The sequence below is a fragment of the Scyliorhinus canicula genome, chromosome 15 (genome assembly GCF_902713615.1).
Source record: "Scyliorhinus canicula chromosome 15, sScyCan1.1, whole genome shotgun sequence".
Taxonomy (NCBI): Eukaryota; Metazoa; Chordata; class Chondrichthyes; order Carcharhiniformes; family Scyliorhinidae; genus Scyliorhinus; species Scyliorhinus canicula.
Genome location: NC_052160.1, coordinates 51,865,387 through 51,881,109, shown reverse-complemented (window position 1 = coordinate 51,881,109; position 15,723 = coordinate 51,865,387). Strand labels below are relative to the sequence as shown.

Here is a 15,723-nt window from a genome sequence, read left to right as displayed (position 1 = left end):
TTTGTGAAGCTACTTTAGAGGATAGTTAAGATTCGATGAAGTTTGCCTGGCACTGGAATCACATCCAGGCCAGGCCGGGATAGCAATTTGCCTTCCCTAAAATGAGATTAGTGAGCCAATTGACCTTTTATGACGGTTACATTGTTCAGTTACAAGGTTTTTTTTAAACATCACGATTCTCAAACTGCCATTGTGGAATTGAAATTCACATTGTCTGGATTATTAGCCCAAATTCACTGGCCCAGTAAGATAATCACTAGACTGTAGTATATGCATGATGTTTAACCACTTTGCTGGCTGGTGGGGAAGGAATTATTACAGTTAAACCTTGTATTCCCTTCCCCTGACATCAATGGGTTATTGAATAGTGAGCAGGCATATGGAACTTGGCTGACATTTCTCCAGCCATTTTACTCTGAGACATTGACACCAATTGACACCTTCCATCACTGCTCTGATAGAAATTGGCTGTCCAGGTACAATGATTTGAATTAGGCACCTTACTATCTTAACGACACTTCACGCAGGGACCCGTCAGGGGAGCTCCAGCAGCTAAAAATGTTTATCCTTTGCTGAAATTAATATTAGTAAATGTTTCATGTGGATGGTGATTTGCATGATCTGATTCGATTCAATGCTCAGTAGAGCGGAATAGATGTCACAATGCTGGCTATTTTTGTGCTATCAGCAGTTGGGGAGAGCTTTTATTAGAGGTATTGGCACCGTAATTAGTTTCTGATGGCTGGCAACTAAATAGTGCAGAGGAAGAACAGAGCGGTGTGAATGTGGAACCCCCTGCCACACGCAGTAGTAAAGATGAATTTGAGGGAAGTTGGCAAAGCACATGATGGACAGAGTTAGATGAAGCAGGGTGGCACCTACGTGAGGAAAAGTGATAATTTTGCAGTCATTGGCATTCTGACAACATTGTTTATGAAAAAGCATTTTGAACGTTCGTTGTAATTTTTCTGTTCTGTTTCTATTTGTCTAGTATTACAAAGGAAAGGACCGAGGTCATAATTCAGGGGACAATGAGTCAAGATCCGCATGACCCCAATGCCTTGTGGGAGGAATATGAGTTCAAGTGTAAAGCTGGTGATTTGAAGCGGAGACCATGTATTATCAGTCCGTACCATTACCGCCTCGATTGGCTAATGTGGTTTGCTGCATTCCAGGCAAGTGCTTTGTTGGGAGTGGATATTTGAATCAGAGAATCGAACGAATCAATGCATTAAACTTGCTTTCTGAGATTAAATATGAACATATGAAATAGGAGCAGAAGTAGGCCATTCGGCCCCTCAAAGCTGCTCCATCATTCAATAAGATCATGGCTGATCTGTTTGTGTTGAGTTCCACATTGGCTGTCTACCCTGATAATCTTCGATTCTTCTATCTCCACCTATAAAATATTCAGTGACCCGGCCTCAACTACTTTCTGAGGCAGAGTTCCAAAGCCGCATAACCCTCTGAGAATAAAATTCTCCTCATTTCTGACTATAGGCAACCTCTAATTTTAAAACTGTGCACCCTAGTTCTGGACTTATCCACAAGAGGAAACATCTTTTACACTTTCACCTCATCAAGACCGTTCAGGATCTTAAGTACTTCAATCAAGTCACCCCTCACGCTTCTAAACTCCAATGGAAACAAGCCCAGTCTGTCCAAACTACCATCATAAGACAACCTGTTCATTCCAGGTATCAATCTAGTAAACCTCCTCTGAACCGCCTCCAATGCATTTACATCCTTCCTTAAATAAGGAGACCAAAACTAAACGCAGTATTTGAGATGTGGTCTCATCAATGTCCTGTATAATTGAAGCTTAACATCCTTACTTTTATGTTCAATTCCACTTGTAATAAAGGAGAGCATTCCATTTGCCTTCTTAGTTACTTTTTGATTATAGGCTGCACCTCCATACTAACTTTTTGTGACTCATTGTTGTTTTCCATTGAAGTAGGTCCCCAGCATCACAGATATCTGCCTTCAGCCAATTTGAATTTGCTTCATGTGATATGAAGAAACAGCTGAAGACACTGGATACTGCAAAGGCTATGGGCCCTGACAATAGTCCTGAAGACTTGTGCTCCAGACGTCGCAGTGCCACTAGCCAAGTTGTTCCAGTACAGCTGCAACACTGGCATCTACCCGGCAATGTGGAAAATTGCCCTGGTATGTCCTGTACACAAAAAACAGGACAAATCCAGCATGGCCAATTGCTGCCCCATCAGTCTACTTTCGATCATAATCAAAGTAATGGAAAGGGCCATCAGCAGTGCTATCAGGTGGCATTTACTCAGCCATAACCTGTTCATGGGCACTCAATTTGGGTTCTGCCAAGGTCAGATCCTGACGGTGTTGGTTCAAACATGGACAAAAGACCTGAACTTCAGAGGTCAGGTGAGAGTAACTGCTCTTGACATTACAGCAGCATCTGACCAAGTATGACATCAAGGAGTCTTAGAAAAGCCGGAGTCAATTTTAATCAGGGAAAACTCTCCGCTGGTTGGAGTTCTATCTGGCACAAAGGAAGCTGGATTTGGTAGTTGGAGGTCAATCATCTCAAGCTCCAGGACATCACTGCAGGGGTTCCTCAGGGTGGTGTCCTAGACCCAACCATCTTCAGCTGCTTCATCAATGATCTTCCTTCCATCAAATGTCAGAAATGGGGTTATTCAGAACCATTCATGACTCTTCAGTTACTGAAGCAGTTCATGTCTATATGCAGCAAGGATGAGATAATCTCCATGCTTGGAATGACAAGTGGCAAGTAACATGCTACACTCGTGCCAGGCAATGACCATCTCCGAGAAGAGAAGATCTAACCATTGCCCTGAAACATTCAGTGGTGATACCATCACTGAATCCCCCATCGTCAACATCCTGGAGGTTACTATTGACCAGAAACTGAACTGGACTAGCCATATAAATACTGTGGCTACCAGAGCAGGTTGAAGGCTAGGAATCCTGCGGCAAGTAACTTATCTCCTGACCCCCCCACCCCGCAATGTCTGTCCACCATCTACAATCCACAAATTAGGGGTGTAACGGAATACTCACCACGTGCCTAGATGAGTGCAGCTCAAACAAGACTCAACCATCCAGGCCAATCACACACCATCCAGGACATAGCAGCCACTTGACTGCTACCCCTTACACAAACATTCAGTCCCTCCACCACCGAGGCACAGCAAGAGCAGTGTGTACTGTCGTGTTGTTCACCCTGGGGTAACACGGATTGCATACGATGCAATTAACCGGTCAAGCATACACCAAACGAAGGCGTTGGTTCAATAAGTGATTTATTGAATTCTAGCAACAGAACACACAGCTGCCTGTGGGTTGACTCTCTACTACCTAAGTAATCTAAAGCTAACTATCTAGACCAGGCTAGCTCTGATCCACGTGCTGGAGGTGTTGAATGATTTGTACACCCTGACTAACACTATAGCTGCCACCAATGGAAAGAGGCCGAGTGCTCATGCCTGGTGTGTTTTATATGTGTCAGACCCCTCTGGTGTCCTGTCTTGTGATTGGTCGTGTTCTGTTCTGTATATTAATTGGCTCATCTGGGTGTCTGTCACTGCCTGCTTTTACTTCATGATGTGCATGAGTGCATATTATGACATCCCCCCTTTCTAAAAAAAAAATGTTGTTGGCTGCTTAGAGCAGAAACGACATATTTACAAGACTAACTATATACAAAATCGGTGAGTGGATGCATATGTACATGTAAGGTGTCTAGCGTGCAGAAACATAATATCATATATACAGGGAATCAGTTATACGTCCAGTCGTTGAGGCTGTCGAGAAATTCTCATGGACCGCCTGAGAGATGGAGGGGGAGGTGATGGTGCCTTGACCGGTTGGCATGCAGCCAAGCTGGTGGCCTCCTGGAACGAAGTGTCCGGGTCGGGCAAAGTGACATCTGGGAAAGTGAGATCCGGCGGTGGGCATGCAAGTTTGGGTAGAGCCCTTCTGTTGTGCTTTACAATCGATCCATCCGCCTTGCAAACTACAAACGATCTGGGAGCAGCCTGTCGAACCACCACAGCAGGAGCTGACCAGCCGCCACCAGGCAACTGAATGCGAACAGTGTCCTTCGGAGAGAGGAGCGGCAGATCCGTAGCGTGAGCATCATATGCGATCTTTTGCCTGGTTCTGATCTGCTGCATCTTTTGCAACACTGGTAGGTGATCCAGGTCAGGTATATGAATGGCTGGTACAGTCATCCTCTGGATCGGTGATGGGATCTGGTTCCAAGTCCAGCAGCCCGCGTTGCACACTTCAAACTCGTTTTTGTTGGACCCGGTACTGCAGGCCCCCTGTCGGAGTTGCAGATCTGCACAGAGCAGTATAATGGCCAAGCTTCTTGCAGTTGAGGCATCGCCTGCCTCTCGTGGGGCACTGCCGCTTTAAATGGGCGGTACCGCAGTTGGGGCACGTCGTTGTGACGTTCGGCGCGTCGTCGCGCCTGCGCAGTGCGGTCAGCTGCCACTCGCACCTGCGCAGTGTAGTCTTCGGCCACTTCGTTTTCCCGACCGTGGTGCGCATGCGTGGGAGCCCTGGAAAAGCGCGTGAAATGGCCGCCTTCATCGATACTCAGGCCCCGCATTCGGGCGATGGCCTGTACACTCTCAGCCTCGTGGGAGGCGAGTTGGTCCCGCTCTGGCGACTTCAGGCGGGAATAGAGACTTTTCGCCAGTTCGTGGACTTTGCATGTCTCGATGGCCACTGGCAGGGCCATATTTTTTATTTTTAGGAGCTGCTCCCGCAGGGCGTTGGAATGGATGCCAAACACAATCTAATCCCTGATGAGGGAGTGTCTCTGTAGTTGCAGGACTGCGCTAGAATGCGAAGCTGAGTAAGAAAAGACTGAAAAAGCTCGTCCTTACCCTGAAGGCGCTGCTGGAATACGTAACGCTCAAAGCTTTCATTTGCCTCAACCTCGCAGCGACTGTCGTATTTTGCGAGGACAGTCTGGAACTTTGCCTTGTCCTCACCGTCGGAGAAGGTGAGCGAATTGAAGATTTGGATGGCCTGGTCCCCCGCAGTAGACAGCAGTAGGGCGATTTTTCGTGCATTGGAGGCACTTTCAAGGCCCGAAGCCTCAAGGTATGGGCTGAAGTTTTGCTTGAAGGCCCGCCAGTTGGTGCCAAGGTTCCTGGAGATGCAGAGCTGCGGAGGTGCCAGGATCTTTTCCATGCCACAGGAAGGCAGTCGCTGGTCTTAAGAGAATTTTCAAAGGTAAATTATTTAGAGTCAGTAGCCACTTCTGGTATCATGTCATGTTGTTCACCCTGGGGTAACACGGATTGCACACGATGCAATTAACTGATCAAGTATACACCAAATGAAGGCGTTGGTTCAATAAGTGATTTATTGAATTCTAGCAACAGAACAAACAGCTGCCTGTGGGTTGACTCTCTACTACCCTAAGTAAACTAAAGCTAACTATCTAGACCAGGCTAGCTCTGATCCACGTGCTGGAGGTGTTGAATGATTTGTACACCCTGACTAACACTATAGCTGCCACCAATGGAAAGAGGCCGAGTGTTCATTCCTCGTGTGTTTTGTATGTGTCAATCCCCCTCTGGTGTCCTGTCTTGTGATTGGTCGTGTTCTGTTCTGTACATTGATTGGCTCATCTGGGTGTCTGTCACTGCCTGCTTTTACCTCATGATGTGCATGGGTGCATACTATGACATGTACCATCTACAAGATGCACTGCAGGAACTCACCAAGGTTTCTTCGGCAGCACCTTCCAAGCCCACAGCCGCTACCATCTAGAAGGACCAGCATCGCAGATACCTGGGTACCACCACCAGCTGGAGGTTCCCCTTCGCTGCACTCCCTCCGTATCAAATATATCCTTTCTTGGATAAGGAGACTAAAACTCCAGGTATCACCAAGACCCTGTGCAGCTGCAGTAAGATAGCTTTGCTCCTGTATGCAAGTCATCTTACAATGAAGACCAACATACCATTTTGCCTTTCAAACTGCTTGCTGCTCCTTTATTTTCTCCATATTTTTCATTTCCTTTGCATTACCATAATCTGCTCTTCCTGAATTTGTGCCTCATCAGGGGTGATTGTCCCGGTCAGAGATTAAATGCGCCCATCAGCGGGAAAACTGGAGTTTTTATGACCGGCGTGAAACCTGTTTTTGGCCCTGGGCCCAATTCACTGGGCCATCTGGATTCCCTCAGGGCAATTAGGATCCCCTCTGGGCCACCGGGATTCCCTCCACTGGCAGGGGGCCCAGAGAATCCTGGCCGCCATATATGCATTGTGCTCGCTTATGTTTTCCTTTGTTCTGATTATCATAGAATTCATAGAATTTACAGTGCAGAAGGAGGCCATTCAGCCTATTGAGTCTGCACTGGCCCTTACAAAGAGCACCCTACTGAAGCCCACGTACCTACCCTATCCCCGTAAACCAGTAACCCCCACTTAACATTTTTTGGACACTAAGGGCAATTTATCATGGCCAATCCACCTAACCCGCACATCTTTGGACTGTGGGAGGAAACCGGAGCACCCGGAGGAAACCCACGCAGACACGGGGGGAATGTGCAGACTCCGCACAGACAGTGACCCAGCCGGGAATTGAACCTGTGACCCTGGAGCTGTGAAGCAATTGTGCTAACCACTGTGCTACCATGCTGCCCCTGCCCGTGATGATCCGAACATTGCCATGGATGCAAAGCTGTGCCTTATATAACAGGCAGAGACCTGCTTCGCTGCTCACTTGAACCAAAGCCAATCTGCAGCTCAATGAATTATCCCGTTCAGCTGCACTTCCTTAAGTGGATTTATGGATTCAAAAACGTCAGAATTTGCAAATTGGTTTGAAACAACCATGACCTTTTGGTGGAACTGACGGAAAAATGAAATGCCATACAAGACAATTACCCATACACTCACAGGTCACTGTGCATTGTTATAACCATTTCAGTCTTGTCCTTGCAATGTTTTGTCATACCATAACTGCTTCAATCTCGGTTTCATATTAGCTGCAAAGGTTATTGTACCTTACATCATACTATGGTGATCTAAGGCACTGTGACGAAATGTCAAAATCTCACTTTGGAGGGAAATGCAAGTATCAGGAGCAGTATTTTAAACTGTTGGGAACACTGTGAATCCTTCAGTGCGCGCAGCGCCCAAAGAATGTCATAATGGTAACTTCATATTTCTTAAACAAACTGGCCAACTGGCGTACTGTCACACAGATTGAGAAGGTCTGGAAATCCAGGCAGGTAATGTACAGGGGCTGTTTAGCACAGGGCTAAATCGCTGGCTTTGAAAGCAGACCAAGCAGGCCAGCAGCACGGTTCGATTCCCGTAACAGCCTCCCCGAACAGGCGCCGGAATGTGGCGACTAGGGGCTTTTCACAGTAACTTAATTTGAAGCCTACTCGTGACAATAAGCGATTTTCATTTTTCATTTTTTCATTTCATTTTATTTTCCACCACTGACAGGGCATCTTTCTTTGAACGCTGCTCAGCGCACCTGACACTTTATTTCACCAACTGCTTCTGAAACATATTTTCCAAATGTTTTCTGTAACTAATGTCCACACCAGAAAGGAGAGTGTGCCGATTGATGGTCTTGGACCCTGTCACTGAATGACGAGGACTTGCACAGCACTTCTTTTTCAGTAATTGTAAGTAGAGAGAATGCCAGAAATTCAAGGCGTGCTGAAAATGAAAACGCAAGTTCAGGCAGTATCAGTCTACTGCTTCAAAATGAAATGTTCTTAAGTAAAAAAACTCCTTTTTTACCACCGGTAGTTTTTATTATTGCTCTGGTCCTTGGATTTAAAATATATAAAGTTATATAAAGATGCAAAAGTAAAACTGTACAATTTTTTCACCTTTGCTCTAATGTTTCTTACCTCACAAAAGTAATGTTTACCCACTCGAATTGCTGTATATTAAGACTGGTACTTACTCTAGCACTGAAAAAATGCCCCACTGTTAGAGATTCTGCCTTTGAGCTGAGACCTCGGGAGAGGGGGGGGGGGGGGACATAAATTATCCCATGGCATTTGTTTATTTAAATAAATTAAATAATTTATATTTAAAGGAGCTCAGGGGAATTTTCCTTGTGTCCTAACTTAATATTTATCCCTCAGTTATCCTCATTAAAATTAAATATCTGGTCATTATCCCATTGCGATTTGTGGGATGTTGCTCTGCCCAAATTGGCTGCTGCATTTCTCACATTACAAGAGTGACTCCACTTCAGACATACCACAATGACTGTCGACCTCCCGTTATCACTACAACTCACTAATAAGTCATTTATCTCATTGCTATGTGCAAATGTAATTGTAGCGTTTCTCAGTGAGACAATCGATGAGACACTTGAACAAAAATACTTAATGCACTGAGAAGCACTTTGGACATTTTGAAGTTGTGTGAGAAGCCCCATGTCAAAGCAGGTTCCTTATTTTATTTTCCTCCTTTCTTGCTATCTTATACATTAGCATTATCATTTTCTTTGTTCTTCTTTTCTTTCCTTACATGCAATTCTGGATTATCCTTTCACAAGAATATTGTCCTCCAGGCCATCCCACAGTCCCATTTCTGATTATGCTGTCCTATCCTCCAACATTGAACTAGATTTTCAGCACCTGTACCATAAGACCACAAGACATAGGAGCAGAATTAGGCCACTCGGCCCATCAAGTCTGCTCCGCCATGCAGTCATGGCTGATATTTTTCACATCCCCATTTTCCCGCCTTCTCCTCATAACGTCTGATCCCCTTATTAATCAAGAACCTATCTATCCCTGTCTTAAAGGCACTCAGTGATTTGCCCTCCACAGCATTCTGTGGCAAAGTGTTCCACAGATTCACCACCCTCTGGCTGAAGAAAGTCCTCCTCATCTCTGTTTTAAAGAATTGTCCCCTTAGTCTGAGGTGGTGTCCTTTGGTTCTAAATTTTCCCAAAAATGGAAGCATTCTCTCCACATCTACGCTGCCCAGGCTTCGCAGTATCTTGCACATTTCAATAAGATCCCCCTTCAACCTTCTAAACTCCAATGAGTACAGACCCAAAGTCCTCAACCGTTCCTCGTACGACAAGCTCTTCATTCCAGGGATGATTCCTGTGAACCTCCTCTGGACCCTTTCCAAGGCCAGCACATCCTTCCTTAGATACAGGGCCCAAAACTGCTCCCAATACTCCAAATGGGGTCTGACCAGAGCCTTATACAGCCTCAGAAGTACATCCCTGGTCTTGTAATCTAGCCCTGTTGACATGAATGCTGACATTGCGTTTGCCCTCTTAACTGCCAACTGAACCTGCATGTTAACCTTAAGAGAATCATGAATAAGGACTCCCAAGTCCCTTTGTGCTTCTGATTTCCTAAGCATTTCCCCATTTAGAAAATAGTCTCTGCCTAAATTCCTTCTTCCAAAGCGCATAACCTCACACTTTTCCACATTGTATTTCATTTGCCACTTTATTGCCCACTCTCCTCGCCTGTCCAAATCCTTCTGCAGCCCCCTTGCTTCCTCAATACTATCTGTCCATTTACAGATCTTTATATCATCTGCAAACTTAGCAACAGTGCCTTCAGTTCCTTCTTCCAGATCATTAATGTATATTGTGAAAAGTTGTGGTCCCAGCACAGTCCAATGAGGCACACCACTAGTCACCGGCTGCCATCCTGAAAAGACCCTTTATCCCCACTCTCTGCCTTCTGCCAGTCAACCAATTCTCTATCCATGCCAGGATCTTACCCTTGACACCATGGGCTCTTAACTTATTTAACAATCTCCTATGCGGCACCTTGTCAAAGGCCTTCTGGAAATCGAAATAAATCACGACAACTGGTTCTCCTTTGTCTAACTTCCTTGTTACCTCCTCAAAGAACTCTAACAGATATGTCAGACATGACTCCCTTTGACAAAGCTGTACTGACTCAGTCCTGTTTTACCATACACTTCTGAGTACTCCGTGATCTCATCTTTAAGAACGGACTCTAAAATCTTACCAATGACCGAAGTCAGGCTCACCGGCCTATAATTTCCCGTCTTCTGCCTCCCTCCCTTCTTAAACAGTGGTGTTACATTAGCCACTTTCGAGTCCTCTGGGACCCTTCCAGCCTCCAGTGATTCCTGAAAGAACACCAGCAATGCCTCCACAATCTCCTCAGCTATCTCTTTTAGAACCCTGGGGTGTAGTCCATCTGGTCCAGATGACTTATCCACCTTCAGACCTTCTCCTTAGTGATGGCCACTGCACTCAGCTCTGCCCCCAATGCTCTTGGAGCTCTGGCATCCCACTGGTGAAGACTGATGCAAGGTAACTGTTCAGTTTGTCTGCCATTTCTTTGTTTCCTATCATTACTTCTTCAGCCATGTTTTCCAGTGGTCCAGTGCCTATTTTTGCCTCTCTCTTAGCTTTTACGTATTGAAAGAAACTCTTCCTATCTTTTATATTACTAGCTAGCTTGCACTCATATTTCATCTTCTCTCCCCTTATTGCTTTTTAAGTTGTCCGCTGCTCACTTTTAAAGAACTCCCAATCCTCTGGCTTCCCACTAATCCACGCCACTTTGTATGCTTTTTGCTTTTTCTTTTGCTTTTATGTTGTCCTTGACTTCCCTCGTCAACCATGGATGCCTTGTCCTGCCCTTAGCATGTTTCCTCTGCCTTGGGATGAATTTCTGCTATGCCTCCCGATTAACCCCCCAAAACTCCTGCCATTGCTGTTCCACTTCTTCCCTGCTAGGCTCCTTTTCCAATCGCCTCTGGCCAGTTCCTCCCTCATGTCTTTGCAGCTACCCTTATTTAATTGTAATACCGTGACATCTGACGCCAACTTCTCCCCCTCAAACTGCAGGGTAAATTCTATCATATTGTGGTCACTGCTCTCTAAGGGTTCCTTCACCTTAAGGTCCCTAATCAAATCTGCCTCATTATACATCACCAAATCCAGAATTACCTGTTCCCTAGTGAGCTCTTCCACAAGCTTCTCCAGAGAACCATCTCTTAAACATTCCACAAATTCCTTTTTTTGGGATCCACTGCCAACCTGATTTTCCCAGTCCACATGCATATTGAAGTCCCCCATGATTATTGTGATATTGCCTTTTTTACATGCTTTCTCTATCTCCTGATTTATTTTCTGCCCCACATCCTGACTACTGCTCTGGAACTTGTACATAACTCCCATCAGGGTCATTTTACCTTTTGCAATTCCTCAATTCTATCCACAGAGATTCTATGCCTTCTGATTCTATATCACTCCTTGCTATCGATTTAACTTCATTCCTTACGACTACGACTACGAATAATAATAATCACTTATTGTCACAAGTAGGCTTCAGTGAAGTTATTGTGAAAAGCCCCTAGTCATCACATTCCGGAGCCTGTTCGGGGAGGCCGGTATGGGAATTGAACCCGCGCTGCTGGACTTGTTCTGCATTACAAGCCAGCTGTTTAGTCCACTATGCTAAACCAGCCCCTCTACCACTGACAATGAAACCCTGCCCTTCTTTGCCCATCTGCCTGTCCTTTCGATAGGACACATTTCCTTGTATATTTAGATCCCAGCCCTGATCCCCTTGCAGTCACGTCTCTGTGATGCCCACAACAGCGTACCGGCCAATTTCAATATACGCAACAAGCTAATTTACCTTGTTCCATATACTGTGCGCATTAAGGTACAATACCCTCAGTCCTGCATTGACCATCACACTTGTCACCTTTTTTGCTCTTCCTGAGGGTGATGTTATTCTCTTATTTTTGTTTTCTATTTCCCCTTCAGTTATGACACCTTCTCAGCTAACGCTCTGGTTCCCACCCCCCTGCCATATTAGTTTAAATCCTCCAGAGTGACACCAGCAAACCTCCCGGCCAGAATATTGGTGCCCCTCGAGTTTAGATACAACCTGTCCTTCTTGTACAGGTCGCACAAATCTGAAACCCCCCTCCTACACCACTGGTTTAGCCACGTGTTTAGCTGCCCAACTGTACTTCACAACACCTCGATGCGTTCCAAGCCATGCACCATTATCATAAGCCATTGCTCATTACTGTGCTCTGTAAACCAACTTTTCAGACCGTGCCACAGCAGTCTCCTAGGAGATGTTGCAATCATCTCCCACCCCAGGCTGCTTCATTTTTTATCTTATTTTTTTGATCATGTAATGTGAGCGTCGCTGGAAAGTTCATTCCTCATCCATCTCAATTTGAGCTTCAGAAAATGGAGATCTTGAACCACTGCAGTCCATCCACAATGATGTTAAATCCAAATATGCTACTCTGCCATTGCCTCTTATAATACTGGACCACTTTCTCAGTTCACACCATCCATTGGACAACTCCTCCAGACTGTAGCACACTGCTCTCATATAATAAGCCACCTTTGCCACACCTGAAACGGAATGTGAGGAATCCCATTGTTGGGTTGGGAATGTGATTAAGGCAGCTGATGGTAAAGACTTTTTTTTGCACATTTCATGATGACCCAGCAAAATAAACGGGTGCCTAGCATTAATAACTTGCAGCTTTTCAGGATTATTTGTCAAAACAGTCACTCTTCTCCAGATAAATTTCCTCTTTGTTTCCATATCCAGCAATACCATGTAAATAACCATGCTGCCTCTCTTAAGTATTCCAAAATTAAGCTTGGCTGTATTTAACATGGTAATTACTTCAAGAGTTGTGAAAATCTAGTTCATGGTGTATATGTTTATAACTTTTAATTTTAGGAATTAAAGTTTTAACTAAATAAATGGGAGGCATCTGATTGAGAAACTGATAAGAAACGCTTATTTTAATGAAACTCAAACCAGTCTGGGTTTATTACACTTTAAAGCAATTGTATGTTTGTCTTGAAATGTCAGATTGATAGTGGTAAAAATTTGAACAATGACTGGCCCATTTCTAAGCTTGTCATGGAGCCAGGCAGTCTGGAGAGAGAATCACAAAACTCTGTTCGCATTATAAATGATTCATATGAATTGCAGAATGAAAGAGTTGGATTGAAGGTAAAATACTTTTGTTAGAATTTTTATTTGAATTATCCCAAAGCATGCCACATTGCCATTGAGATAGTGATTCAGGGTGGAGCATTGGCTCAAAGGTTTTTGTGTTTAATTTATCTGTGTATGTTTGTTGAAAGAAGCAATCTTCAATATTTCGTAAGATGAAAAACTTTGTGGGGTGGGGTGTGGGAAAATGGAAACTTGAAATCTGGAACTGAGTATATCGCCTAAAACTTTATAAGCTAAAGTGTTAGATTATTGGTGTTTGCTTTGTTTAATTTTACGTTACAGACCAGTGTCTCAAAGCCGACAATGTTAGGACTGAGTCTATGCTTGATTTTGGATCTTGCTGGTTTTCAGGTCAGGCTGCTTGCTTTGGATTGAACATGTAGGAGAAGTGTTTTTCAAACTTTTTTGCCCGGGACCCATTTTTTACCAACCGGCCATCTTTCAGGACCCAAGCCAGCTGACCTTCATGACCCATGCCGCCCGAACTTCACGACCCACCATTTTCACTTTACCTTTAATGTGACAGGTGAGCCTGCTTGGTCCTCACAATCTCACTTGCTTTGTCATTCAATGTTCCATTTCTGCTCACAACTTCAGCTGATGATTTAAGTACTCACTGCATCCATTGAAAAAAATTCAAGAGGTTTGTCCTCAAACGCACCATTGAAGTTTTGAGGGTTTTAAACATTCATTTGCCAGTACTTCCCTACATATGACACACATGGGCTTGGTATCCTGATGTGCAGTCGCACAATTGATAAAGCCATACTTCAAGAAATCATCTTTATACTGCTCTGTTTCTGATGTCAGCTTCTTAATGGCTTGTTCATCAGAGGCCCAAGCGCTCACGCTGGGCACTGAGAATCTCTCGCGCACCCAGGGCATGTGACATCAGTGTATGGGGCTCGTAACCTGCTCTCTGCCGCCACTTCTGAAGAGAAAACTCTATTGATTTTTAAAAAGAATCTGATCCTGGGTCAGGACGCTGACATCAGGAGGAGGTGGTCTGCTTCGCTGGGATCCAGGTCTGTGCACTGTTGAGGGGGTATGCATGCGCAGGACAGCCAGAATTCTGAAAGCCAGTTGCAGCCATTTGGGACAGCATTGGGGAATGCTGCAACCAATGGCCCCGCCACCCTCCCGACACCCGCCCATGACCCACCCACCAGGTCGTGACCCTGAGTTTGAAAATGACTGATGTAGAGTGTTGAGGTTTTTCAAGTAAGGATTGCAATGGACATTTGGAAAGAAATAGTCACAATGCAAGATGCACCAGCGAAATCCTTCGGGGCTACTTCAGATCCGTCAGTATTTGCCAGAAGTGTGGCAGCAGTTCTGCTTATGTGTGGAACAGGATTTCTCGCTGCACTATAATGAAATTTTGGTGGTGGAGTGGGAGTAGCTCCAAGGAATTTCCCAGAAATACTGTTAGACCCAAGATGTCGGTGAGGAGGGAAATTCAGGTGAAGCAGCTTTAAAAGTCCAATTTTCAGACAGCTGGATTTGAGCCACTGTATATAATGGTTTTTAATCAAAAAAATGTGAAATTCTGTTGGTTAATTACTGGATATTTGGATTTTTTCTTTAAACCTTAACAGGGTCATAACATAAGCAATAACGTGGTGGCATAGTGGTTAGCACTGCTGCCTCATAGCGCCAGTGATGTGGATTCAATTCCGGCCTCGGAGGCCGTTTGCACATTCTCCCCATGTCTGTATGCATTTCCTCCAGGTGCTCTGGTTGCCTCCCACAGTCCAAAGATGTGCAGGTTAGGTGGATTGGCCATGATAAATTGCCCCTGAGCGTTCAAAGGTTAGGTGGGGTTACTGATTTGTTGGGGAGTAGGCCAAGGTAGGGTGCTCTTTCAGAGGGTCGGTGCAGACACAATGGGCTGAATGGCCTCCTTCTGCACTCTGGGGATTCTATGATTCAGTACCTGTGGTTTTGAGCGATGGCAAATTTGGATAGAAAATGAAAATATTCAACAACTAAGTAGATTTTGCTTCACTTATGGCTGGTGTGGAGTTGTGTGATTGTGTTCTGTCTGCAAGGGATCTGTGGAATATGGTATTAAATTGCAGCAGGGCAGCACTGAGCCATGGGACATTTCGTTCCAGCATCTCCCTGACATCGATAGCAAGTGGCTAGAGGATTTAAAAAAAAAACTTTTGTTTAAGAATTCAAAGGAGAAAAATGTTTTTAATTACATGTCTCTTTGCTCTGCAGTGGTCTATTGTGGCCAGTTCCAACTTACTAATTAAAATAACTTGGAACCTTTTTTTTTCATGTCAGCATATTGTGACTTACACAAACCAGTTTTAGCTCCCTTGGAGGTAGCGCAAATGAAGTGAGTGAACCACATGGGCAGAGCTGTGTGTATGTGCAATTGAGCCATTTGCAATATTGGTTTATCTGTTTTGAATGAAGACGTATTTACCCTGAATAAAAACAGAAAATGCTGGAAAACCTCAGCAGGCCTGGCAGGATCTGTGGAGAGAATAAGAAAGAGTTAACATTTCCGAGTCCATATGACTTTGTACACTTGCTTGGGAGGGAATTTTTGTCATTTTGGGCAGGTATGTTTTGTTTAAGAGCAATATAACTCGGGTAACTTGAAGTGAGGTGTTTGTTCTTCTTCATGTCTGGTCCTTGGCATAGTTGCAGCTCCTGGACCTTCATTAATGACCTACCCAGGTATGGAATGT

The 15,723-nt window shown here is 44.7% G+C and overlaps 1 protein-coding gene across 4 annotated transcripts in view; it reads left to right on the top strand.

Annotated features, from left to right (window-relative positions):
- The window catches only part of lmf1 (lipase maturation factor 1), a 945,108-nt gene that overhangs the window by 653,986 nt on the left and 275,399 nt on the right, over positions 1-15,723 (top strand). For all 4 annotated transcript variants that reach the window (XM_038821131.1, XM_038821133.1, XM_038821130.1 and 1 more), the window contains one exon: positions 992-1,175. In XM_038821131.1, the coding sequence (XP_038677059.1) occupies positions 992-1,175 (184 nt within the window). The remainder of the gene's footprint in view (positions 1-991; positions 1,176-15,723) is intronic.